This window comes from Falco punctatus (genome assembly GCF_963210335.1).
Source record: "Falco punctatus genome assembly, chromosome: 4".
In the NCBI taxonomy this organism is placed as follows: domain Eukaryota; kingdom Metazoa; phylum Chordata; class Aves; order Falconiformes; family Falconidae; genus Falco; species Falco punctatus.
In genome coordinates this window covers 358,568-385,803 of record NC_137583.1, presented here as the reverse complement: position 1 = coordinate 385,803, position 27,236 = coordinate 358,568, and the positions used below count along the sequence as shown (strand labels likewise).

General features: G+C 49.7%; 1 protein-coding gene across 4 annotated transcripts in view; it reads left to right on the top strand.

Annotated features, from left to right (window-relative positions):
• CACNA2D2 (calcium voltage-gated channel auxiliary subunit alpha2delta 2) overlaps window positions 1–27,236 on the top strand; it is a 223,836-nt gene that overhangs the window by 62,278 nt on the left and 134,322 nt on the right. For all 4 annotated transcript variants that reach the window (XR_013927591.1, XR_013927592.1, XM_080383949.1 and 1 more), the window contains exon 3: window positions 23,761–23,877. Coding sequence is in view for 2 of the 4 variants with exons in the window: in XM_080383949.1 (XP_080240075.1) it covers window positions 23,761–23,877 (117 nt within the window). In the remaining 2 variants the exon portion in view is untranslated. The remainder of the gene's footprint in view (window positions 1–23,760; window positions 23,878–27,236) is intronic.

Below are 27,236 nucleotides of genomic sequence, written 5' to 3'. Positions count from 1 at the left end.
GGGACTGCTGCGGTGTGGTGGGGCAGCGCTGTAGCCTCTGCTGCGGTCCCGGTAAGGTTACTGGTGCAGGAAGAGCCAGCAGGTCTCCAGTAGTACTGAGTCAGTAGGGCAGGGTGAGCATCTGCTCATGGCTGGGGTGCAGGACTGGGTGCTGTTTGAAGGTGTGCCCTGCTATCTGTGTGATCTCAAGCTGTGAGGATGGTCAATGTCATTTTTTTCCAGTAGCTGCAAAAATCAGGAGAAATACAGCACAATGGAGTTCCACTAAGGCCTCACCACCTTTGTCAAGTAGCAGCCAACTTGCCATGCTCAGTGCCCAGGTGGGAAATAAACTTGCTAAATGAGTATATTTACTGCAAATGAATTTGTACCAAATCTTGTATGTGCAGCAAAATCCTCTCAGATGAGCATCTGATAAAGGATTAAAACTATTAAATTATTAAAAAATCCCCTCTGCCAAATGGTGAAATATGCAGATTATACAGTGCTTTGTTGTTTTGTTTTTCCCTTTGGCTTTGCTATTTCCACCCTCCTTGCCTTGTTTGAGGGGAGGGAAGAGGGGGAGAAGGGGCTGTGCTGCAGCCCCTGGAGACACAAGGAGTGCCAGGGAGGCTTGTGGTGCTGGGGAGCAGTGGTGAGCTCCATTACCCTGTGGGAGGGGGAAGAGGAGAAAGAAAGGTCCCCCAAACCTCACCCAGCTACATCCTACTTTTCTAGGAAAAAGATGGATTTCTCCTTAGTATGGAGAGCTTTCTTCGTGGGAAAGGCTGGGCGCACTGGGAAGCTCCTGGGAATTTGGAAGCTAAAACTGGTGAAGCCAAGGAGCAAGACTAAACCCTGCAGGAGGGCTGTTCCAGGCAGGGTAGCATCCCGGAGGAGTCTGCGTGAAGGCAGGCTCACCAGTAGTCCTCTCCTTATGCAAAACGGGAAAGATTGCTTTCAGGCAGCCTCTGAGGTTGCCTTCTTCACCTGAGCTGCCACATCTCTGGATGAGAGGACCATAAATGTTTCCTTCAGCTCTAGGACCTGTCCCCTTCCTTAGTAAGCTTGGTTGCAGAAATGCCCTGGGTCTCTGCAACTTCCTGTTATTTGCAGCATCTGTGTTGCTGGTACTGGCAGCTGACCTAAGTGGTGTTCGATGACAGCAGGCAGGGAAGTGTCAGACCACCTCCCCTGTCAGAGCATCGTTTGGCTGTGACATGCATGTGTCACTGGTCGCCTTTGGGTGTGCATTGCCAAGCATTCAGGGCTTGCTAGGAGTTACTTTAGCACTCAGTTTTAGGGAAATAACTGAGAGAGCAATCAAAGACCCAATATCAGAGGAAAAGTGCTAAATACTCTGCTCTAGGAGAGGTCCAGCTAAAGCCCTGCCTAATGCTCATCATGTTCACAAGGCTCATGTGTGCTTTGTCCTCACTGTAAAGTAGGAGGTGTGAGAAGGCTGTGTCGTTATGGTCGTGTGCCTGGGATAACTCCTGGTAGGTCTTGGAGAGGAAGATTTGGTGGGAGAAGGGGCAGGGACAGGCTGTTATGACTCTGAAGGTTGGAAAGAGAATGAAACCTCAGTCTCTGCTGTGAAAGGAGCTCTGCTGTGGGCTTGAGCAGAGCCAGGATTTCCCCTGGCTGCCCAAAGCTCGTTTCTTACTGTGGCTGTTGCCCAAAGTACCCGTGTCCCTGGTGTGCTGGGCACGGGCACTGCTCTGCTGAGGATGCTTTGGGGTCAGGCTGGAGTGAGCACACCTGGGTTGGGCCAACGGAGGATGCTGGAATGTTTGGTCTTTTTGTAGTTAGGGCATTAGTTCGTCTGTTAATGGTGTTTAGTGGTAAGTTTGCACTTAAGAGGGATGGGGTAACTGCTTCATTAATTTAACCCTGATTAGGCAGTCAGGGACCGCATCGGAGCTGTCAGCAGCCAAGTGTTCAACTGGAAGGATGGGAGAGAAGGAAGGAAGGGCCAAAGGGGCTGTTGCGGTGGGGTGTCAGCTCGGTATTTACAAGCGGAATAGGCCTCTGGTGTTTTATGGCCTGTAAGACTGTGTTTTCTCTGGGTCTGTTTGATTAGATAGGATTATCTCAGGGTTTTGAAGAGCACATCATTGGTTTCTGCTCACTTTCACGGGGACATTCAGCAGCTCTGATCTATACCCTCTGTTTCCAAAACACTAAGAGGGGACAGTGCTGCTGGGGGGCAGCCTGTCCCAGGAGGGGCTCTTGGGGAGTGTGCACCCCTTATTCAGCCTGACTCCAGCTCCCCTGCTTTCCTGCTTGGTGCCCTACCTTTTGATTGCTTTTGGGCCATCACTCACTGTCTCCCAAAATCAGGAGCTGGCAGGTTGATTCTGTCTCCTTGATGTTTTGGGGAGAGCTGAATAAGGGCAGGAAAGGAAAAAGACGGGAGAGGAATTTAACAGCTCCAAGGGGTGACCGAGAAGACCAAAAGGCCACTGTTTGTAGCTGGTACAGCACTGTGAGAATCAGTCATTGTCAGAGGCACGAAGAGGTAGGGACCAGATTTAGGGTTATTGAGCAGGTTTTCCAGCTTCCTGTGCCCAAACCTTTATTTAGCATTCATCACCCATGTAGATGTAAAAATCCTTGTACCAAACCCTTCAAAACTTCTGTGGATGCTGGAGTGCTTCAGGTAAGGGCAGTGTGGCACTGGCAGCAATGTCAGGCGGGTAAGCCTGGCCAAAGTGAGCTGAAGTATTTAAGGGCTGTGACAGTGATCAGCCTCCCTCATTTCCACATTGTAGCTCCTGGCAGAATCCTGAAATGAGATGGCAAACTGCTTCTGTAGCTATTGTCCATATAGATTGGAGGCTGAGGGGTTACAAAGGCAGCTTTTCCAACAGGATTAGTCTTCTGGCCATGTGCAAAGTGGGATCTTTCTGCCATGGAGGCAGAGAGCAGGGCAGGAGAAAACGGAGCATAAGGACAGGCTCTGCTTCATCCTGGCCCATTAGATGTAGGAGAAACCATTGCATCTTCAGCAGCATTGGAATTGATTGCCATGAGAGAATTGCAGAATATTTCATGTTGCTTAGCACATGCTGGTGAAGGCAAGGACAGCATGGAGATGTGTGGGCTTGAAGGGACTGGAGAGGGGTTGGACAGTGATCTTGTTGGAAGGCTCTTGGCTTGCATTTTGGTTCCTGCTTACCTCAAGGCAGTTGCTGGTGGGTGGGTCGCTTCTGCCCCTTCCCTGTGAGTGGGGGACAGTGACTTGTGAGCAGGGGGCGCATCCTGACCTGGTGGCTACCAGCGTTATTAGAGGGGCTGTCTGCAGGAAAGGCTGGCGTGAGCTGCCAGGGCTAGTGGCACCTCTGGGCGGCTCTCATAAAGTGCAGTGACTCTGTTCCACTTGACATCACAGGACTGATGAACTTAAGCTTGGGGGCTCTGAAAGAACTGTCCTTGTTAGCTGGTCTCTGGAAGTGGGGTCAAGGGAGAGCTGGGAGAGAGGACCAGGGTGCCCGTGGCATGGCAGGAGGAGGGATGTGGGTGGCAGAGAGCTCCAGGGATGGGGCTGAACTGGAGACCCACAGGCAGCGGAGCTGGTGCTGGCAGATAGTCATTATGATGCTGCAGTGCAAAGAGTGGAGCACAGACGAGAGGGTGGCAGGACCACTCAGACCCTGGGGTTAACTGTTCTTCCCTTGGAAATGCATTCCCTTTAACCTGCTGCTTTTTTTTGCCCCCCACCCCCCCCCACCCCGCCCTTTTTTAAAAAAAAAAAAAACAAAAACAACAACCTTTGAAGCCTTTTCCCCCCAGTTCATCTGAAACGGATGCTTTTCTTTTTGTGGTTTGTTTTTTTTTTTTTAATTCAGGGGAAGTGCTGGCACTCAGCTCCTGCTGGGAAAAAAGTGCTGGAGCCCAGCGCCTGCCGGTCCCAGCTCGTGCTGTGTCCTGATTAGCAACTTGTGCCAGAGCACATCAGCACAGGAGGCAGGGCCCCTCAGGGAGCGACGGACAGAGGGGGAGGGCACCATGGCCATCTCAGCCCTCGCTTTGAGGACACTTGCTGCCTGGTTTACCAGTGCTGGCAGGGCACTGGGGCTGCAGTGCTCGCTGCCAGCTCTGCCATGGGTGCATGTCTGCCCGTGTCCTGCTGGCTTGCCTTAGTGTGACCTACCTCTCACGGCTAACGGCTGCCTGAGTTTCTTTAGCCTCTCTTCCCAGAACGGAGGCATGAGCACAAGCAAGGCAGGCTTCCCCCTTCCCTCTGCCTGTCTGCCCACGTAGGCTGAGAAGCGGGTTTTGTCCCTCAGCTGATGCTCACGATGCTGCCTGGACATTTCTTCTGGTGGTGTTCAGAAGGTGGGACTTGGATTAGAGAGAGAGAAAAGAGTGGACAGATTGGGAGTTAAGCTGAGCCCTGCCAAGCCCATTTCAAGAAGCCCCTCGAGGTGCCATTGGCAGTGTCCTGGCTGTCCTAGCCCTTTGGCATTGGCTGAGGAATGTCTAGGGCTTGCCACCGTGGTAGTAAAACCTCATCTTAGGCTCACAGTCAACCCCTCAAAGCACCGAGGCTGGATTTCTCTTCCCTGAGGTCTGGAGGCAGTAAAAGCAACTGCCAGACCATTTCAGAGCTTGCAGTGTAAGCCCAGAGCTCAGATGGACACCAGGAAGTTTGCATCCAGTTCCTGCAAAAAAGTTCTGTCCCCAGGGAATGAAATCATAACCTGTAAAATCACTTTACTTCCATCCACTGGGACTACTTGCTACCATTAGTACTAAAAATTGTCCTATAGCAACTATAGGCTACCTCTTCTTCCTCACTCCCACTTCAGTAATGAAAACACTCCTTTTTTTGTATCTCTCCATCCTGAAGAGTTTTAATCGAATAAGCCTGGCACACGCACTGCTGAAAGGAGGATGCTCTCTGTCAGCCAAACTCTGTGCCTGTTCCATTTTCTTCTGATTTAATTTTCCAGAGATTAAGATCCTGCTCATCTCCACTCTCAGAACTTGGCTGCCTTCGTTTTGTTTGTTGGTTTTACTCAAGTGGGTTTTTCCTTTCTGTTGGTTGCTTTGTTTTGAAAATCTTGAAACCCCAGGGGTATTGATTCCCGGGGACCCAGCCGGCTGTGAAATCGATGGGGAGCCGTGCCTCCTGGCACCAGCTCGTCCGCACTCACCCTCCACTCCTGAGATACGGCTTGTTGTCTTCCTCCAAACAGCTTTGGCATTGCTGGCACATGTTGCTGCTGAAGAGCATTTCTCATGTGGATGTGTTTTCTCATAGCAGGGGGCTGGCTGCTGGCTCCCGCTTGCTCTGCAGAAGGTTGTCTGTCTTTGCTGCCATCTTTGGTTCAGCAGCTACGTGTAGCCGTAACGGCAGGAAAGTTGCACGGGGCTAAAGCTGGAGTTAATTGTATGGATTTGGGAAGGTGATTTAATTGCAGATTGCAGAATGGTTGAGGCTGGTGGGGACCTCTGGAGGTCATCTGGTCCAGCACCCCTGCTCAAGCAGGGATTTCCCAGAGTGGGTCACTCAGGACCACGTCCAGGCAGCTTTTGAATATTTCTGAGCAGGGAGACCCCACAACCTCTCTGGGCAACCTGTTCCAGTACCTGGTCACCCTCACAGTGGGAGGGAGAAAATAACCAGTTTCCTTATGGTTTGATGGACCCTCTTGTGTTTCAGTCTGTGTCCATTGCTTCTTGCCCTGTCACTGGGTACCACTGAGAAGAGCCTGGCTTAGTCGTCTTTACATCTTCCCTTCAGGTATTTATGGACACTGGTAAGATCCCCCTCAGCCTTCTATTCTCCAAGCTGAGCAGCTCCGACTCTCTCAGCCTTTTCTTGTATGTGAGATGCTCCAGCCCCTTAACTATCCTAGTGACCCTTTCCTGGACCCTCTCCAGTAGTTCCCTATCTCCCTCGCCCTGGGGAACCCAGAACTGGACCCAGCGCTCCAGGTGTGCCCTCACCAGTGCCGAGTGGAGGGGAAGGATCATCTCCCTTGACTTGCTGGCTCCTCTAAGGCAGACCTGGGTGCCGTTGGCTTTCTTTGCTGCAAGGGCACATTGCTGCCTCGTGGTCAACTTGGTGTCCGCCAAGGCCCCCAGCACCCTTTCTGCAAATGGAACGGAAGAAGAATAAGGGTCGTATCTTTGCAAGCCTGTGTTTGATGGCTGGATTAAGTGTGTTCATGCCTCCCTCAGCTGAGTGTGCCAGCACTTGCTGGCACCCTGTTTCCATTAGCTTGGCAGACTGGTGGGCTTTAGGTTCTGCAAAGTGCGGGGCTGTTGGTCTTCTGCCTGGAGTTCCCCTGGTTTCCCCCAGGTGCGTTTGATGCAGGGAAGGCTGCGTGCTTGTGGGAGTATTCCTGTGTTTGCGCCGATGCAGGGGAAGCATCCCTCCAGCTGACCCCCATGCTGCCCCTGAGGACTGTTGTTTGTGAGGAGACTGAAACACCCAAATATTTCCAGTGCTCTTTGCAGGCTGTGCAGATGTCTGGGGTCAGTGGTGACAAATTATGTAGATTCCTCCCCCTTCCCTCTATCCTTTCTCATTTCCATTATCTGCCTTTTGTAGAGGCTGTAATTTATTGCGTTTTGCAACCTTGTAATTTATGGCTTTTTTTATAGTTCTTTCCAAGCTTTCAGAAGTAACAGCTCCATGTACCCCAGTGCATTTCATTGTCACACTTGAGGCTTCCCCACCTCCCCCTGTACTTCCACTCTTTTCTTGTAACTTGCCTGTTTACTTGCTAAATTATTATTGTGCACTCAATAAGAATTGCATTTAAAAAGTAGTAACTGAAATGACATTTAACATGGAAAGCACTTAAGCATAATTATGCTATATGCATTGCATCATTTTGTGACAGTTAATAAAAAAATTCTGAACCGGAGTTTTTTGTTGTTGGGGGCTGTAGAGAGTGAGTACTAGCATTTCATCATTTCTAGAAAAATATTTTTTTATTTTCACTGGAGGGCTTTGTCCTAGGATTTTTCTCTCTCTTCCTCCCTCACTGGTACTGTGCGTCTCCCATTTCTGTCGCAGTGGCGAGAGTGGAAGAAGTCAACCCTGTCGTTGAAAGGGGCTCAAGCTGGCATAACGTGCTCAGAGTTTGATATGGTTTATTCCCAACTGGGAGCTTTGAGAGGGTTGGTTTGTTTGGATCAGTGGCATGAGCAGACTTGCTGCAGGGTGGCACCATCACTGGTGTCGGCACCAGGGACGTGGTAGGGGGGAAGAGGCGGTAGCCCCCTTCGCCCGTAGCAGTTGCATGTTGTCTTGGTCCAGCTGTGGACACCGGAGTAATGGTGAGTGTCAGCATAGCCTCGGCTCCTGGTTGTCCTGTGCAGCGATTTTTTTTTTTTTTTTTTTTTTTTTTTATTATTATTTTTTTTTAAATTGTTTTGGGTTTTTTTTCTGAAGTGGCTGCTGGCTGTAGCTGAGAGCTAAACAGTTAATGTCCTTGCTTTATACTGTCCAATGACTTCTACAGAAACAGGGGAAGTGTGCCAACACCTCACAACCACGTGGCTCATATCCTCACTGATACGACCACTTGATTATTAGATTACCTGCAAATCACAGCTTCTTGACCATCTGCTGTGCAAAACTCCTCAGCTCAACCCCAGCATCTGTCCAGCCCAGCCATGCAGACTGTGCTGAATTCCTGAGCAGATCAGCCCAGCTTCCCAGCCATGGCTTATTCTGCTGTGCCTTGTCCAGGCCTTTTCCCACCTACGCGCTGCAGAACTTTAGTATATTAAATGCTTCAGGGGTGACCCTCGTTCCTTGCTGTTCTTCCCTTCTCCAGAAAGTGAGATGAGCCTGGTCAGACAGGCTGCAGACCACCTCTGTAAGTCAGGTTCCTGTCTCACATGGGGAACTGCAGCTGGAGATGCAGGTTGGAGGACCTATGTAATTAGGATAGTCTTCCCTGTAGGAACTGTGGTCTCCTTTGTCTGGGAGCCCTAAGCTGCTTGAAAGAGGGGCGGTGGACCTCTTCCTGCACCATGGCTGAGGTGAAGAGACAAGAAGAGGAACACTGAGTAGCAGGGCACAGGAAGATCTGAAAAAGCGTTTGAGATAGCAAACAGATGATAGGATCCACAGCGCTTGACCTTTCCAGGCTGCGTGCGAGGGATTTTTGGAGCAAGTCAAGACAGAGAACATGTGTTTTCTGCAATTCAGAGGAGTGGTCTTTAGGAAGCAGTGTCTGTGGCAGGTGTGGATACTGGTCCATGAATTGGAAGGATAGCGAGCTTGTGGGGAAGCGAGAGGAGTAGGACAAAATGGAAGCATGACTTTAGTTAAGAAAGGAGGGCAGGAAACAAAAACCAGCGAGAACATCAGCGTCCATAAGCAAACTCCCCAGCACATCTAGAAATAGTGTGTTGCTTTTCTGTGTGGTGTTGTGACTTGCCCTTCAAGTTAATAAGCTGTTAATCACTTTATGGGTCATTTCACTCAAAATGTTCACCGAAGCATCCTGAGGTTGAGATAAAGCAGTTTTGTGAACTCTGGCATTTTTCCCCCCTTTTTCTTCAAATGCACAGATAACTAGAAACCATGCAGAGGCAGTAATAGCTAACATAGCTGGGAAAGGAATCTCCTGGAGAGATTACTTTATGCTTTTTCAAGGAGGAAAAGGCATTTCTGGTTGCTTGTATCTTTTTTTTATTACCATTTTTCAGAGTTAAGCATTAAAAAAAAGGGGAGGGGGGGAAATCTATTGATAAAATCCTCATCTGCTTGACAATCAGTCTCATCTGGGAACTACTTGGTGTTATCTTGGCTTAATTCATTAGTAAGAATAAAAAAAGGCATTAAAAATGGACATCTCTATTGAGAGCACTTAATTCTTTGCAACAAGAGTCAATTATGTCCTATTGAGTAAACCCCATGCAATACCACTTACTTGTGAAATTCCTTGGCCTGATAGAGGACCTGGAAAAATAAGGCAGGAGGGCAGAATCCCGCACTAGCAGGAGATGTGAGAAATACCCATTTCGCCATGGATTTGCCCATCACCTGAGGTAGGAGGCTGGGTTGCAGGGGTGGGTGACACAGAGGTCTGTGATCTGCTGGCTGGGTCTGTTGGACGGAGAGAGGAGAGCAATTCTCCCATGAACTCAGCAAGCGGCTGGGAGCATAATTTAGCTCTCCTAATGTTTTATGGCCAGGAGGCTGCCGCCTCTCATCCCCAATTCCTCTTGCACTTACTTCCCAACAGCTCTTTAGTTTCTGAAGTAACGGGGCTGAATGCTCCTGCAGCACATTGTGGGGGATGCTGCTATGCCATGCATTCTCCACTCACAGGAGACGGTGCTGATTTTTTTTTGTTGTCTTGTTACTGGTCTGGAGTTGTATGGGGACCCCTTTGAGATGACGGCATATTTGCTGACTCTTCAGGTGCTCAGGATGAACCCATCACCAGAGTCTGGGCACCTGGCTAGGGTGTGGAGCTTTGCATGGGTTTGGTACTGAGAACTGCTGTCCACATGTATAAGGCCAGTTGTTTCAGTCCATGGCAGGTTGTTGAGTTTCTCATTTCAGCAGGAATTAATTTCAGCAGCCCTGTTGCCTGTGTTGCTCAGGAGGTGAGGTACAGGTCCTTCTGGCTGTGTAAGATGTGGCACCAGGTGTGCTGGAAACACAGCATTGATCACTCGGGGCAGAGGACTTTCCTGATGGCAGCTGTAGTTTTGATAAGTTGGATGAGGAGAGTTATAAATGGTAGGAAAGGGAATGGTACTAAAAGGAGAAGCAAATTCTGAAGCATGTTTCCTGCTACAATTTTTGTGGCTGAAATTTGGTGATACGGTAAGATGTATATAGATCATCCAAACACGCAGAAATATACGTGATCTATATAACCATCTAAACTTTATTAATGCCACAAATCCAAGTCAGCTTTATTATTTATGAATATAATCACAAACCCACTTTTCTATTGCGTGATCAGCTAAACCCCACTGCAAAGCAGCCTTCAGGGTTGCCCAGCCTGGAGCGCAGTGACACATGTCAGGACTGCAGGAGTGAGCAGGGCGCCGCTGCCATGCTGCAGGGCTCGGTCCATGGTCCACTGGGCTTGGGAGAACAAGCTACAGCATAAAACCCTGACATTTGGAACATGAGGCAGAATCCTATGGCCCTGGGAAATGATAGTTTTTGGTTTAGAACTCGCTCCCTAGTTTTAGGAGGAGAGTTATAAGGTGGTATTAAAAAGCACCTGCTGCATTGCCATCAGATGTCTCGCCATTTGAGTTTAAATGTCTCATCTGAAAGAATTCCCAACCAGGTTTCCTTTAAAGCAATTGAAGCTGCTTGGGTTTCAGCTTTTGCTGCCGCTGTTTAGAGTAATGCTAATTAACATTCTGGGCAAAGGAGCAGAGAGTGGGGAAGGGAAATGCTTATGATTTGTAAATGCCACTTTGCTCTTCTGGCGCTGTCCCTCTGGGGAGAGGATTTCTTTTTGTTTTCCTCCCCTCCCTCCCACTATCTTGAAGTCAAGCTGATGGTTGGGCATATATTTTGCCTTAAGCATATGCCTAACTTTTCACTGTGTGATGGTGGGTGAACCGGTACAGATGTGAGGGTACCTGCATGCGCGCAGAGCACTGACATGTTGCTTTGAGTGTATGTGACCCCATGGCTGGTGCGTGTGAGCCTTTACCAGAGGAGGAGGCATGTGGCAGGCTTGTCCATGCTACAGGTTTCCCATTCCCTTGATGATAAGCTACAAGCAAATGGGGATGAAATCAGAAATTGGCAACATGCTGTCAGGAGGGATTAATTTCTGTCCCTGATTAACTTTATGCTGGAACAGCAGGAGACTAATACTTCACCGTACATGGTGCCTGATGCAGCCTTTTCTTACGCCAAGTATATCTGAATCCATCCCAGATCCTGCTCTCCTCTTATCTTAGATCCAAGTGGCAGGCATGCTCTGGATGCATAATGACAGGCCGCATACATGTTTCTTAATGCTGATGGAAGGTACTGAAAAAAAATCTGCCAGTACTTTGGAGGTCTGGCTCGAGCCATAGAGGAGTGTTGTTTCTGCTTGTAGTAGCTTTAATGCACCAGTCAGTCCCTGGAGGTTCCTGGTGGAATATTAATACTCTCTGTTCCTGTGCCACCTTTCCCCTAAGGCTTTCACAACACTTTGCAAAAAATTAACAATAAATTCCTTCAAAGCGGGAGGTCAGTGGGACCATGCAGACACAGGAAGGTGATTTGCCACTGATCATGCTGGCAGGTCAGTACTGCGTGTGTGGCAAAGGGGGAATACGGAGCAAGTCTCCTCTCTCAGCCCTAAGTGCCAGACAATTGCTCCCCACCTGTGCCTAAAGCTTAATTAAGATTGCATGCTGTTGTAGGGAGAGTGCAGGTGTGGAGTTGAAACAGTGCTTTGTGTCGACAGCAGAGTGCACAGGCAGGGGGGCTGTGGGGGGACCTGCTCCTGTAAGAACAGATGGGTCTGGTACTTGGCACTGTATCTGTGAGTGTGTGCTCACGTGCAGGGGGAAAGGGCTGGGATGTCAGAGACTGGAGCCCTCAAATGTTGGGGAAGAACTGAAGGAGGAAAGGGCAAGGTGAGTGAGGATGCAAGTGTGTGCACAGGTTTGTGTGATGGTGGCTGGGTAGATCCACGTGAGTGCTCCTGGCTGCCTTGGGGGTGCTGGCTCCCTCTGGCCCAGCCCTGGCTCTCTCACGCTGGGTGCTTCCCTGCAGCTTGTTGTTATTCCTGGGGTGCAATGGGGACCCAAGGACCAAGTTCTTCCCCACCTGTAGGACAGCCCTCCTGCGATCTTGGCAGTGTACGCAGGCAGCATTCATTTGCCACTAGGAGCGATGCTGGGATTGCAGAATGTCCTGGTGTCTTGTCCTCGGCTGTATGGAGAGCAGAAAGTCACAAGCCGTATGTACAGGCTTTGCTGGAGCAGGTATGTCTGGCCCTGTCTGGGAAAGGAACAGCCTACCCTTTGTTCCCTGTCTCAGACCTGTAACGCGTCACCTGGTGAGTCCCATTGGTTGTGTGGATCAGCTGTATCTAGCGAAGGGTCAGTGTTTTCCTTTGCCTGGGTCCTTTTCTGGGTCGAGGACCACCCTTCCAAGAGCTGCAGCTGACTCCTTCTGGCTGGTACTGGGAGAAGAGGGAAGAGCCTGTGAGTCCCTGCGGCACGTTCAGGGCTGACAGAGGAGAATTTGCCAACGTTAACCCCCAAAGTGCTGATGGAGCGAGTAGTGGCTGGTGTGGGTGGGAGGGTGCTCAGCAATGTTGGTGGGAGGTGGTGCGGCAGCAGACAGCCCAGCGAGCGAGCGCCCGTGGGTTGGAAATCTCATGGGCTCTGTGAAAGGTGGATCCATGGGACACTTACCTTCTACTCCCCACTGAGGACGACTCCGTGTCTTGTCCTTCCCACGATGACAGCAGGCAGCCCTGTGCCTTGGTGGCATGTCACAGCCGCAACTAAACGAGCAGCTGATTGAGAAGAAGGGTGGTGCAGCTGGTGGGGAGGGCAATTTGCTGCTCTGCTAAGAGGTCCCCACTGTATTTTCTCTTTAATTTGAAGGCTGGGATGTGACAGCTGCACCTGCCTGGCGCTAGGAGCCGGCGTGCTAGCAAATCCTGCGCGGCAATAGCCTGGAATGGGGGGCTGCAGCAGCAAGCTGGGTTTAGCAGGCACATCTGACAGACAACTGCAGTTTGTCATTGGCATAATCATGTATCTTGGAGGTTGTGAAGATGAGGAAGGTGAAGGAACGGGAAAGGTGGGACACAGGACGGATGGGTACTGTTGCAGCCCCCCCATTGCTGCAGTTTTGCCGTTGCAGGTAGCTGCTGACCTTTCCTCCCTGCTCTGTGCTTCCATGGCAGGCTGTGGCCGCTCACAGCTCCACTCTTGTCAGCAATCAAATCAGGACCAGGTATCTCAGGATTCATCAAAGCTGCTCTTGTGGTTCCTGTCTGAGCACTCTTGTACCATCTCTCTGCCCTTCCAACAAAAATTGTGTGCCTCCTTATGCTCCAGGCTTGGGCTCTGTTTTTTTCCCCTCCACCTCACTCCTGATCTGTATTTTCATTTCCCTCAAAGTTTTGGGTTTGGTTTTTCATCAAAAGTGCCCTGCTTTGACTGATGCCTGGATGTTTTGGGGACTCTTTTGAATAGCACCCTAGTGAAGGCTCAAATGGTGTTTCCTAGCCTCCTTAATTGTAGTTTGAACCCAAGACACTTGGATATGAAAAGCATTAACTTGTGGGGAAAGAACAAATGAATCTGGGGTTTTTTAACCTGTAAAAGTAGAAACTAAAGTAGGACAAATCTTCAGATATGTAATGGGACACAGCAGCACGAGGCTCAAGTGCCTGTCTGAGTCTTTTCACCAAGAACATGGTTTTGAATTGCAGCAAGGGATTTACAGTTTAGGCATCATAAAAAGTTTTCAAGTAGGATTGTGAAGTACTGGAGCATTATGTCTTGTGAAGCACTGGAATCTCCATCACTGCATGCCTTTAAGAACAGGTCAGAGGAACATGTTAAGAATGAGATAACTGTAATAGTTACATTAGAAATCACACATCCATGGTGCTACCTTCTGTTGGGGGTATCTGAGCCAGCTGGGACCACATGAGCTGATGAGATCTCTTCCAGCCCTGTTCTCTGTGATGCTGCAGAGTTTTCTGAATCTTTTAGTGAAGTCTCTTCATCCAGCTGTCTGATCTCTTGAGGTTGCCTTCAGAAAAGACATGCTGTGGGCTCCTCTGCGTGCATATCAGTCCTGCCTCTGCGCTCCTCCAAGACTGTGCTGAAAACAAACCTGGGCTGGGTTTCCCAGCTGGAGGATTTGGTGCTGCAGCTCAAGTCTTGCTGGTGAGGCTTTGGAATTGGGAATAAGCCGAGAATCTCAGCTGATAGGACTTTGCAGAGGGTCACCTCTTTATTAAAATCTCCAGGTATGTGGTGTGTTTTTGTTAAAGTCTCCATTTCTGGACCCTTGCCTAGGGAGCAGGAAGCAGTAGCAGGAAAATGTTTGAGTCTGCAAATGCATGGAGGAAAGCTGTCTGCAAATCTATTCTCCATATCCTCTGGGGGGACGAGGCAAAGCTTTATAAACCTGTGCCACAACAGACAGGACTTTATATTAAACAACTGTAATGACTTTCTAACAGGCTGGCTAGGAAAACACTGGACATCAGTCAGGGAAGCCTGGGCTCTCCACGACCAGTGGGTTAAGTGCAGGGTTTTGAACAGCACAGCTTAGGTGTATAGTGAGCCGGGGAAGTGGGTTGGACAAGTGGGTCTCTTCCAGCCTTGCTTCCGATGTATCTGTGCATTTACAGAGGTGCTTTTAGTGCTTGAGATTAGGGAGAAAAGCTTGTAAACATGAATCCCTGAAGATCACAGAAAGCCCCAAAACCTACATCAGAAGATAAATCAAGAGAATTGCAAAGTTGCTATTTCTAAAAGTTCAATTTCTTTAAAATAGATCATTACTCTGCAGAAAACTGTAGGGGTGACTGTTGACAGTGCTGACTTATGCTGGCCTAGATTTCAATTGCTCTAGCTCTAAGAGATTTAGTTTAATTCCATGTCAGTGGAGTTACGCCAAATTTGCATCACTGCAGCAGAGAACTGAATTTGGCCAGTGATAGCCATCAATAAAAAATAAAAGGCAGCACGAGGCAATTGTTAGTCTTTTTCCTGTGTAGTTAGAAGGAAAGCCTGCAAAAATATGTCTGGGAGCTTTAGTGTTAGAGGCTGCACAGCACAGCCTTTTTCCACAGCCCTTCCTACAAGAAGCAGCAGCTTTTCTGGCACAGAAAATAAAGCTGTTTTGGGATAGAGACCTGGTTATTTATTTAAAGTCAAGTCTCTGAGGATCCGAGAGTCTTGCATCAGTCAGTGCAGAGTGAGCAAGGGAGCCGTGCATGCTTGGGGTACGCTTGCAGGGAACAGGGAGCAGCCCTGCCCCAGGCACTGCCACTGCTGCATGCTTCGGCAGAAGAGGCTGGGTCAAATGCTTTCCTTTCTCTCATAGCAGTGGTGGTCCCTTCCTCATCCTCCTCACTGCTGGGGAAACTGAGTCCAGTGAGATCCCATTTTGGGTTGGTATTAGCTTTTGTAATGTCAGTGTCCTAAACATTTAGCCTTGGAAAAGAAACAGCACAATAAAGGAAAACAAAATTTTAAACCATCCAGCAACTGTGAGACAGGTAGAACTACAGCCACAGAGAGGCCAAGGGCAATCAGAGAAGCAGAGAAGTTTCATGCTTTATCTTTCCCTAGCCATTTTCTTCTTTTCTTGTTCATCTCATTCATGTGCTCTCTGAAGCCACCAGTCCCAGCACAAACCCTGCTCCCCTACCTGGGCTTCCTGCTGTTCCCCCTCTCCTCTGAGCCCTCCTTCGGGGTCCCCTTTCTCCCAACCCCTGCACTTGTCCTGGTGGGTCCAGCGTGGTGCTTCAGCATGTGTGCCTGTCTGCCTGAGAAAGCGCTTCAGCCTCTGCCAGTTAAACCGATGATCCATTCCAAAATTTATTTTAATCCTTGCTTATAGGTAAACCCGTGGGAAATTGAGTTCTGTTGAACCAATCAATAGAAATCAAGCATGTGTTTCTGGAAGAGCTTCGTATAGAAAGATTTGCACCACTATCAATGCGACTTTTGATCCGACCTATCCCTTGCTTTGGTATAGCATAATTTCCTTCTCTTAGGGATCATACTGGGTTTACTCCAGTGTCCATTGTGCAGAAGCACTGATTCTGATAGCAATAATATAAAGCTGAAATATAGCAAAGAGTACATCTTTATGTGTGACAGCATCCCTCCTAGGATGTACATAGAGTATTCTAGGTGCAATTTTAATGATGCTAATCTGTAGTACAGCTGTTCTGTATAGACATGACTGATCAAACTGGTTGAACTCTTCTGCAGATATCCTGAAGGAAAGCAATTGAGGTACCTTTTAAAAATGCTGTGTTTTCTTTACTAAAGCTTTTGTTATGTCCCATATAACCAAGACAGCATCCAGAGTCAAGGATCATACTGGGGGGTTTTGTTTTCTGTTCTGCTGTGCAAGTGTATATTTTAGGGGTTGTGTGATCTCTGAATGCATTTGGGTATTTGTCCAAGATGCTGTACTTGTTCTCTCAGTCTGGTACGTTAGCATAGAAGGCTCTGGTGGGCTTGTGACCTGACCTGGCAGCAAGACCCACGCCATCCAAGTGGCTGAGTGTGCAAAGGAGTTGCCTGGGCAGAGCTCCCATCCTGCTTGAGACCTTACATTTTCAACTATGCAGTGATTTATTTTTACAACACTTTATCTGAAAGGAAAAGACTTGAGTTTGAAGTTGTGTGGTACTGAATTACCTTGCAGAAGATTCACTCTCTGCTGACACCCAGGCAGGTCTGTTGCTCTGAAAGCTCCCCATACAAGGGTTTGGGCTGCTGAAGACTAAAAGCAGCTTTCCAGGCCAGAAGAGGTTTTCTATAATCCAGGCTAACTGTGCACAGCCCTTTATCCCTGGCTAGTTGCTAAATTATGCATAGTGGTCTGAGGTCTGCTTCAGGGCTGGCAGGCCTGAAGTCTCAGCTGTTGAGGCTCATGATCTGGGGTGGAGTGAGCAGAATTCCAGCCAGTGCCACAGAGGATGGGAGACATGGATGCCGGTGCCAGATGGGGCAGGACAGGGAGTGCTGGAGCAGCTCTGCCTCTCCATCCCTGGTGGAGTGGGCTGCCTTCCTCTTGTCCCCCGTGTCCTCTGTGGTACTGCTGAACTTCTAGTGAAGGAAGGAGACCTTAGTTCTGTGATGCGTTTGCTTCAGTTAGAGCCGACGATCCCTGAGGAGCAGCTAAACCGGCATGTTTTCCTGTCGTGCCTCTGCAGGAGAGCTGTGAAGAGCTGCTCCGGGGTGCTTGCATTCTGTTAGGTAGGTGGAAGGAAGGAGCGCAGCAGGGAAATGGCACTGTGTGAGGAGAGAGGAGAAGGGCTAGTAAATGTCAAGCTGTTTGCCTCCTGCGCACGCTCGAGCGCGTCTGCGGGCTGCAGGAGCAGCGGCTCTTGCTGAGGGCCAGGCAGGGTTGCAGCAAGGGGCAGGTCGGGCTCAGCAGGAGCTGCCTGCACCACTGCTGAGGGGGTGTCACGGTGGGTGCCTGGGCCGGTGCCTGGGCTTGGGTTGATGCTCACAGAGCCAGGTCGTCAGGGCTGGTGGCATCCGTGGTGCTGGCTCTGGCAGGTGGTGTGGGCTGTATTTGCAAAGCCCTCGCTGGGCTGCGGCACCACCACTCACCTGCAGCTGCTTCCCCTTGCCTCCCTCAGCCAGCCCCTGACTCCTCGACAGGGAAAACAGGAATTAGCACCTTCCTGGCTGATGGCTGCTTTGCCAGAAGCCACCCAAGTGCCCTTGGTGGTCCCCATCCCCCTCGCCCCTGCAGTGGTGTGTGGTCCAGGCAGCACCACTCATCCTGGCGGGCTGTCAGCGAGGCCAGTATCACACCTGTCACTGCCTGCTTGATTAGCCCTGACGCTGTGCCGAGGCTGACATCCTCCTAACCACAATGATTACCATCATTGCAAGAACTATAAGCACCAGATGATGAAATTTAGCAACAGTAGGTGCAGCAGGGACGAGGGGTGAGATGGGAATCGTGCTGTCTCTGCGTTCTGCCTGTGGCCCTGAGCAGTCTCCATCTTCCAACAGGATCTCTGGGGTTTTGCACTCCTTTTCCTGCCTGTTACCCAGCCACGCTGGTCCTTGCTCAGCCTGGACCATCTCACAGGGCTCTTGCCAGTCATTTATGTTTACTAGGCAGTTCTGTAGGCTCCCTCTTCATCAGAGGGGTCTGCTCTGTGTGCTCAAGGCACGAGCAAGTCTGCTTGAGGGTTCCCTCTGTTCCTTGTCAGTGACACCCTGAGCCGTGGGGAAACCGCAGGACCCCACTGGAGGTGAGATGAGTCTGGAAGTGGGCCAGACTGCTGCTTGTCTGGTGGAGACCAACAGATCCTGAAGCTTTAGGAGAAACACCAGATGGGCATCTAAGCAAGCAGCCCCTCTAAGGGCAGGTATCCTGCTGCAGTGTTTTTTCCACCAACTAATGCCCTTTGCAGAGACCATATCTGGGTCACTGTACGAGGGTGATCAGCATGGGCCTGTCTGCAGGAGCTGGAAGTATTGCCCTAAACAAAGACCTTCCCTGCCCCCCATAATAATGTCAGATGGGAAAACCCTTTTATTTTCCTGACAGCAGTCCCATCTCTGGGGCATGAGGGGTTATCTTGGGTGTTCGTGGCTGTTGTGCCCGTAGAGGTGCTGTTTGGTCTTTGGTCTCCCTCGCCAGGAGCACCCCTCTCCGAGGCACGATGCTCACGGAAGGCAGCCCACTCTGTTGCTGTGTGTAGTACTTTGCTCTTCTGCAAACATGCTGGGTTTGCGCTGTGATTACACGCTGGTGTTCGGACTGCAGCTGTCCAAGCCATGTGTATTGGACTTGGGGGGGGGGGGGGGGGGGGCAGGTTTTTCCGGGAGATAACTGTGTCCCGGATCAGATGTCTTTGCAGTGGGAGCTCCGCAGACTCTCCCGGTGGGGCTGCAGTTGGCCCTGAGCAAATCCCGGCTGGGGGTTGAGCTGTGGGTATGGCTGTACCCTGGCCTGGTGGGGCTGAGCACGGCAGGGGTCACCAGCTGCCATGGTGGGGGTTCAGCTTTTCGTTTGTTGTTTTTAAGTGAGGTGGAGGGGGAGTCTTGGCATGGAGATGGTGCTGTGCAAGCACAGCGGTGTGCAGCCCCTCCGATAGCTCGATTTTGGGAAGGGCTGCTTGCTTGGAGGAGGTGAAATGGAGCTGGGGGGAAAGGGAAGGAGAAGGGGTCTCCTTTGGCTCACACAGGTACCCCACTGTCCCAGCCCTCCCATCAACATTCTCCTTCTTGTCCAGGGAGGGAGGCTGGAGACTGGCCCTGCTGCTGCACAGAGGAGGCCAGTGCCCCTGGGAAACAGCAAGGCTGGGGTTGATGAAAAAGTTTTTACTTTCTAGTGGTGCCCAAAGGCACATACATGTGCTGTGGTGCTGTACAGGGAGCTCCCCTGGAGTTTGTTATTTTCCTTCCTGTTTTATCATCAGATGTCTTGACCCCTTGAAGGGTGCTGGGTCTTCTTGTGGCAGCTTATCAAGTAGTGATTTCTGCACTTGTGGGAGTATTTCTGTGCCCTTTTCCTTCTCAGGCTGCCCAGTTTGGGTGCTGGGTGTGCTCATGGGGAGTTGGGGAGGGCAGATGCTTTCTCTGAACCCTGGCAGCTCCCTGGATATATAGGCACAGAGGGAATTGATAGGTGAGATGAGCATCGTTAGTTATGCATTAGGAGCAAGGCAAACAAGTGAATTTAGAGGATGGATGTTCTGAGGCAGTATCAGATCTGCCTCCTCGGTTGTACAGTTGCTGCTGTGACCATGTACTAGCAATCGTTGTGTTACCCGCTCTGCTTTTCAGTAAGGCTACTTAGCACGGCTGTGCTGGTTTAGATCATCTTCTCAGCTGTTTCTAATTGCGCTATGCTTAGGAGTATTTGGGATTAAATTTTTCATGTTGCAGGCTCTCTTGAGCTATTTGATTTCCCCCCCATACCTGCCACCATTATCTTTTTTTATTTTTATTTTGCTATTTCAGTTCAACTCCGTACTTTCTGTTGTTTTGCCTGTGTTAATATTTCCTCCTGCTCTTGCCACTTACTAGTTCCCCCTCAGCCACTGCCGGACTCTTCTTTCTACTGCCATGCCTGGATCTTTTGGCTGCTGCATCCAACTTCAGCCCTTCCCACACTTTTCATTGACATTTGCAGTTTATCATTTGGTCTTGATCCCTATCCCCTGAATACAACAGCTTCGTCCTCTATGCTGCCTGAGGGCTAATACCTCTGTAAGTAATTCAGGGGCTCTGTGCAGCCCTTCTGCGGACCAGTGACTGAAAGTTTGCCACCCATGTTGAGCAGGGCTGATGCAGGGGTATTACCCATTCCAGCCTGGCTGGAGCATTGCAGGATCGGGCTTGGCTCTCGTGTTCCTGCATTGCCTTCCACTTGCCCTGCTTGTCGCAGGGGTACATGCAGGCTGTGAGCGGATGGGGTGTGTTTGTTGTGAAGGGATTGCAAATTAAACCCCAGTCTACAAAGAGCATGCACCCTGCCCCCCACCTTCTCCCCAAGGGTGCCGGTATGGCTGGGTGTGAGTGTACCTGTGCAGAATCAGAAGCAGCAGTTTCGTGACTCCAAGGTCACTGCTGTTACAAATTTGAAACCCAGGTCCCAGAGCACCCGATCACAGGAGAATTTCAATGAGAATGGCTTTCTAATCTGGACAGAACTAACAGCTTCTGCCATCGCTGAGGAACGTTTGGGATGTCTTTGGTCAGAAAATCCTCCCTTCGATTCAGCTTGAGGAAAAACACAATATGGAAAATGTCACCTTAGATAAGTAAAACTAGGGCAAGTTCTGAAAACCCAAAGCAAAATGCTACAATGGAGAACGCAAAGCTATCTTAATTGCCTGGAGCAGTACCATTCATTCCCCTGCCTGTCTGGTACGTTCTTGTGCACGTATGGTCACTGTTAATTCATGTTGGATTGTTCTAATTAACGCCAATGAACTATTCAGCCAAGAAGACTGCAGAGCTCTGCAGCTGCAGAGAAGGCTGGAGGAACATCTCCTGGCTTCTTTTCCTGTTTTTACCTCCCTTGTGGACAGGCACCGTTTCTGTCCGTAACCAATAGGAGCCAATTTTCTGTTTCATAATAGGAAAATACTAAAGTCAGGACGCCCTCCTTACCCAAAGCTTTCTCCTTGAAGATTGTTCCTCTTTGCTTTCCTAATTGCTGCTGCTCAGCTGGAGGTAACGTGCGTCTTCCCAACAACATTATTTTGTTATGCTGTTACTTACCAAAGGGAAAAAAAGAGTATGAGAGAATATTGCTTTGTGTCGAGCTTTCCTCGCTTTAACCCTTTCTGTGCTGATGTGGGATGTTTAGCATGTAATGTTTTGCTATTAGCAATATATTCTTTTTAGTCTGAAGTTCTGGGTGTGATGGAGCCCTGATGTGAAGAACACCTAGAAATAATTTCTGCTGGAGTCTGAGCATGCCTCTAAAAGGTGTTCTCTCACTAAAGCATCCTCTTTGGAGTCACTGTGCTGATATAACGATCACCTGAAATAAGAGAGGAGCTGCCAAACTGATGTGACATATGGGGGGGTTGGGGACCAAAATGATTTGGGTGAAGCCCTTGGAATCAGATTGGCTGAAAACTTAATGCTTGGAGTTACCCTTCCATGAAGACTGGCAGGTCTGGAGCCTGCAAGAGCAGAGACTCAGGGAGGATGCTGGAGCCATGCTCCGTGTGTTTCTTAGGGACTGAGGAGTCTGACGAGGATCCCAGATGTTTGGTTTGCTGTGTCTCTGCTCTTGGCCTGTGCTCTTGCAAGTCAGTAACCAGGAAAATTCACAGAAATGCTATTTTCTCCAGAAACTTGAGAAATGAGCAGGTCTGAGCCTTTTGTGTGCCCTCCCACTGACAGAGGTGGTATGGGTTGCCATCCTGGCAGCCAGGGCAGGCTACCTGAATCCCTTGGGGCTGCTTTGGGGAAAAAACAAACCAACCAAAGAGCTGCCTGGAGTAGAGCTGGGATGGAGTAACGGTGTATTTGGACACAAGGCTGCTGGAGGGGGCGTGCTGTTGGGAATTTCCTAGTGGTACGGAAGAAAGAAGGAGCTCGGGCAGAGCGTGGACCCCAGCAAGAGCTGCAGAAAACAAAGCTGAAGCCTGAAGATGAACCCTGCAGGCCTGGAGGGACTGTGCAAAGCCAAAGAGCAGCCTTTCACTTCGTCTCCAAGCGTACTTCTGTGGCTGCAACCTCACAAACCACTTTTTTAACCACAGAAGGAAAGGGTAGGCTCTGTGTGTGGGGGGTGTCTCTGCACAGGCCCTTGAATTCATCACCAGCTGCCTTTTGGTGAGCAGAGTTGCTTCTTGCTCCAGCTTGTTAGTGTCTGGAGAACAAAAAGGGCAGACTTTCCCAATATATCAGGAGAGTCTCTTCCTGTTCTTAAGCTGTGTGTTGTGCTGCTGTCCAGACCCTGGGCACACCTGCCTGCCCATACCTTTATTTTTGCTGGCTCCACCAAGAGCGACAGTTGTGGTGGTATCAGCCCAGTGGCTTCTCTAGCCGAGCCTCCCCTTTGACCTGCCTTTTGCTGCCAGCACAGGGTGAAATGTGGGGTTTTCTGAGGTACAGGCTTGTCTTGTGGAAGCTGCTTGTTTACTGTGTGTGTTTGGGTGCTGCTCTAAGACCCAGAGCAGAGGCAGGCAGATGTTCCATGAGAAATGGTTTCTGCACCGCCTCGTCTCTTCCTTTGTTGTAAACGGCCAGGTCTGCCGCAAGCCAGCAGTTGCAGGCAGAGTGCTTCACCTCTACTGATGCTCCAGCCAAGAGGGGGTTTTGTCCCGTGGGAAGCAATGATTCAGCTCCCAAGGATCGTGCAAGCGCGGGTAGGTGCCAGACATGCTTAGCATGGAAATCACAGCTAAGCATGGAGTCAGCTCCCTCCTTGGGGAGGTCCAGCTCTCCTTGGAGGGTTTTCTGCTGCCAGATGTCTTCATGTCTGGAATTGCAGGTATTTGTTAGTAGCCTGAGGATTCGGAGAGAAGCAGAATCCTGTTTGCTTTGTGGTTTTCTTCGTGTATTAAGAAAAGATAAGCATAAGGATTATTTTTCCCCCCTAATCTCAGATCATGGTAAAAAGCTCTCTTTTACCCTGTGTTGGTTACACCTGACTTTGCAGACAGACCAATTTAAGTCAGAAAATGATCTGAGGAGATGATTGAGGGGTTGGTGGTTGCGAAGTCTTGTGGTAGGACTGAGCCCTTCTTGTTGGGGCAGTGCTGACACCGGCAGCACTTCCCTTGGGGTGACATTGTCCTCTGCAGTTGGCTGATGTGGCTTGGAAGGCCAGGCCCACAGGTCACAGCCACATGCTTTGGGTGCAAACATTCAAATTCAAAAAAGTGACTGCATCTGCCCTTCAGGATAATCCCAGTATAGACATGTGCCTCTCCCCACCATCCCCACCACAGCCTGGCCAAGTTCTGGACTAGTTGCAGAAATCCTGATTTCTTGAGGGCACCACATTACCACAGCTTCCTTAGAGACGTGGTTTTATCCTACTTCATGTGACCCCCTTGCTCCCGTTCTGGTACCCACTGCTGCCTCTGCCCGGGGCTGCCTGAGGCTCCACACCTGGCCCTGGCCAACCCAGTGGCAGTGCACAGAGAGCTGGTGGCAGGCAGGGAGCTGGGCTTCACCTGCACCATTCAGCAAGTGGCCTTGGGGAGGGGAGGGGGCTGTGCGCTGTCAGTATGCTTTAGGGGTGCGTTTGGGTGAGGAAGAGCACAGAAAGAAGCACAGCGGCTCTGCCTGTGCTGCTGGTTTGGCTCGGGGCGGGGGGCGGGGGGGTGCGCAGTGTGGTGGGCAGCTCAGCTTCTGGGGGAGAGGGAGGATGCTCACAGCCTGCAAGCACAAAGGCAGCTAGCTATAAAGCCAGTGGTGTGGGCAGCAGGTCAAATGCTTTTTTTTTTTTTTTTCTTTTCTTTTTTTTCCTCCCCTCATTTCCAAAGCTTATATTGTTACCTAATCCATGTTGCTAAAATTCTTTTGTGTTGAGAGGATCAGCTTTTCTGTGGGAAGGCTGCTGTCCTTCTCTCTAATATTGACTGCCTTTCTTTCTCTTGTTTCCCTTCTTAGATCTACAATGAGAATAAAAACCTGTTTGAAGTCAAGGAGAACGTGCCCAGGAAACTGGTGGAGAAGGTTGCAGGGGACATCGAGAGCCTCTTGGCCAAGAAAGTCCGTGCTTTAAAGGTAAGGTGATGGGTCTGTGTGCCGATCCTTTGACAGATATGTTCTGTTTAAAGAAGAGGGTTGATGCTGGCTTAGCCTTATGATCTCGGCTTCAAAGTGATTTCTGTGGTTGTGTGGCCTTTTCTGGGAACTGCATTCTGTAGATTCATATGGAATATGTCTGGGGTGTGAGGCAAGGATGTGTCATGTGAGGATTTACTATAGGTATCTTGCTTTCTATCTTCTCCCACCGTGATGTGAACAGCTGAAGGTGCTGCCACAAGAATACAAGTGACAGCAAAAGCCTGGCAGAAAATTTGACCCAGTCATTTAACTGGCGGTATGGTGAGCGGCAGCAAAGGTACTGCAGGTACTGCAGTGTCCCTGCAATAGCTCATGGAAATGTTTCAGACAAGTGGGGGGTTTCCTGTTTAGGAGAGGATGTGCTGAAGTGTTTGTGCCGGTGCCTGGTACTCAAATCCTGTGATTGACCGCTTGTGTGAGTTGCCCTACTAGGTGCCTGCATACATTTCCAATCTACCGTCCTATTTTGTAACACTCCTTTTAAAATGAATTAATTTTATCTGTAGTGGAGCAAGGTGACCTGCTCGTGGTGCCAGCTCGGTAAAACCCAGCAGTGGCTGTAACGAGGCAGCAGCGGAGCTGCACTCTGCTACAGTGTTCTTTGCTACTGGGGAAGAGACAAGTAATTGCTTTCCTGGAGAGATGGAGATATCCTCTCTGCTGCGGAGTGTGGGAGCCGTGTAAGAGCTTCACTGCCAGGAGCTGTAGTGTCCTCTCAAATCCCCAGCTGTAGCCAGCAGCATGATGTGCCATGGACATCTGGCAGTATGGCCAACTGGATGTCGTTTGCAGCTTGATGAACTGGGAGGGCTTCTGCGGGGCGATAGACAAGGGGAAGGATTGGAGCAGGTGACATGGCTGTTGTGTCTGCACAGCCAAAAAGGCTTGGTCACCCTTCAACCTGGTAGGCAGGGTGACTAAGGCGGTGAGAGCTTGGAAGTGGCCAATCTCCATGCTGGGTAAGAAGTAGCTGAGAGAGGGTATGTGGGAGAAATCACAAAACACCCATGTAGACCTGGAGAGTCTCAAGACCTAATAGGATCTGAGTCATGGGTGGTCAGAGCCTGGCCAGAGGGTCAGGTTGGTATGGGGCTGTCTACAGTGACTGACAAAAGTGGTAACTGTAGGGATTTGGGTGAAGAAGACTGTTGTATATTCAGTTCTTGACTTTGGGAGGTGAAGGTAGTCCCTCTTGGGTCTCACACCAGGTGTTTTAGCTTGAGTGGAAGGAGCTGAAGTGGCACTGAATTGGGGTATGCTTTGCCAGCACTGCATTTGGGTTTGTGGAAGTGAAGACCAGGGACACCAGTTCTTTTCCTAACATGAACTTGCATCCCTGTGTCCATATAGTTTGTATGCATGCCTGAGCGTGCATCATCTATTAAACATTCCAGAGATGTGCACCACCTACAGATGCTGGAGGAGGACACAGGTGACAGAGGTTAGTTGCAAACTTGATATGTACCTGGACAATGTGTTGCTCCTGTTGGATGGGCAGGGTAATAACGCCAAGTTACACAGCAAGACTGTGCTGTGTGATTTCCACTGGGTCGTTTGACCTTTTTGTTGGGTGTTGGGCAGGAGTGGTTGGTGCACTGTTAAGGGCTCGCCTTGTGCTGGACCTGATGCAGTGGAGGGATTCTGACAGTGCTGGTTAGATAACAGGGACTTGGTGCTGGTTTATTGTAGTGGGAACGGTGATCCGTTGACCTGAATTAGTCCTTTCAAGAGAACTCCTTCAGGGCGCAGTTGGTGGATGGAGCAGTTTCTTACATCCAGCTTGTGTGAAATTCTTGATGTCTCGGGCTGGTGCTGCTGACAACAAAATCTGGAAATGGGGAAGCTGATGGGAGGAGGAGAAACTGGATCTTCTGAATCTCTTCCATGTCGTGCTAAGTTCCTTTGAAACAGTAGGGCTCCCACAGCTGCTTCCACTCTCCAGCCTTTGTTTTCTTCTGTCTCAACTCTCCCCCTAGTTGAATCATCTCCCCTGGAGTCATTTCCTCCCCTTCTCTCATGACTCACAAGAGTGATGATGACTTTGTGAAATAAATTTTTCAGCATCTGAGTCAGGTGGGACTCCCATGTATCAGTGAGGGCAGGTGAGGAGGGAGAAATGGAGCCTCTCCAGGGTGTATGAATTGCCACGTCACTCATGCTCACTCTACTGAAAAGATGCATCCCTGTCTCCTCTGCTGCAGGAGAGAGAAGGAATACTGCTGTGCTATGGTAGGGCTTTGTAGGAAGGTGCTAGCTAGCCTTCGGGCAGACGCTATGGGCACATGGTTCAGAATTGCCATTATGATTAGGTGGTGATTCAGTCCAGTCATCAAAGAACCTGTTTTCCTCTGTTTCTAAGTGGAAATATTAATGTCTTTATTAAAGTTAAATTGTGTGTGGAGCATTTATTAATAATACATAGTTTCTTACCTTGTGTGTTGCATTTCTAAGAAGCAGAAATCAAGCAGAAGGAAACCACACTCAGCTGTCTGGTTCTGACAGGCATGGTGCAGTGCTGTGGCATGGCTCTGGCGCTAGCAGGACGTGATTTCCCACGTGCATTTTGGAGGAGTTCCGGAGCCAGGGGTGTGTGGCAGAGAGGGTAATTGCTTCCTTAAATAGCAGTCATCTGCAAGGGGCTGGTTATTTGAATGTTGTCCCTCCCTCTTTGTTCCAGACCATAATATCTGGTGACAGTCTCATCACGGAACAGAAAAATTCCTAGGGAGATCTTTTTGCAATCCCCACCTGTTCCAGTGGGCACTAGAAAAAGAGCATCTACAGCTGGGTCCTGGGGGACCTTCTACCTGTGTCCCACACAGTGGCCTCTGTTTGACATGGATTTGCATCAGCACTAACTGCCCTTTTCCCCAGCATCCTCCAGTCTTCTTCCCCTATGATGTCCACTGCTTCAAGCGTCACAGTCTCCTTTGGGCTCTGTAGTTCCAGCTGTCTGGTATTCCCAAACTTCAGTATAGGGGGAGGTGGAAGAGATGCTCTTCAATACCTAAAGTACAGCTGCTCTCCTTTGAAATAGAAATAAAAAATACTGTTAAGGTGGAGTAACTCCTGAAGGAGGTGACATCAAATTTAACCAGTGTATTGCATTGTGGGGAAATTCCAGGGGTCTTGCTGTAGGTGAGGTGTAAAGAAAGGGTGGGTATGTTCCTGACTGGATAGGAGCTTAAGGGGCTTTTCTTGTCCACGCTCACGAGCTTGCCCTCGTTGGGGCTAAGAAAAAGACAACTTCCTTCACATGTGGAAGGGAACAAGGTGGCAGGTTACAAAACAACTAC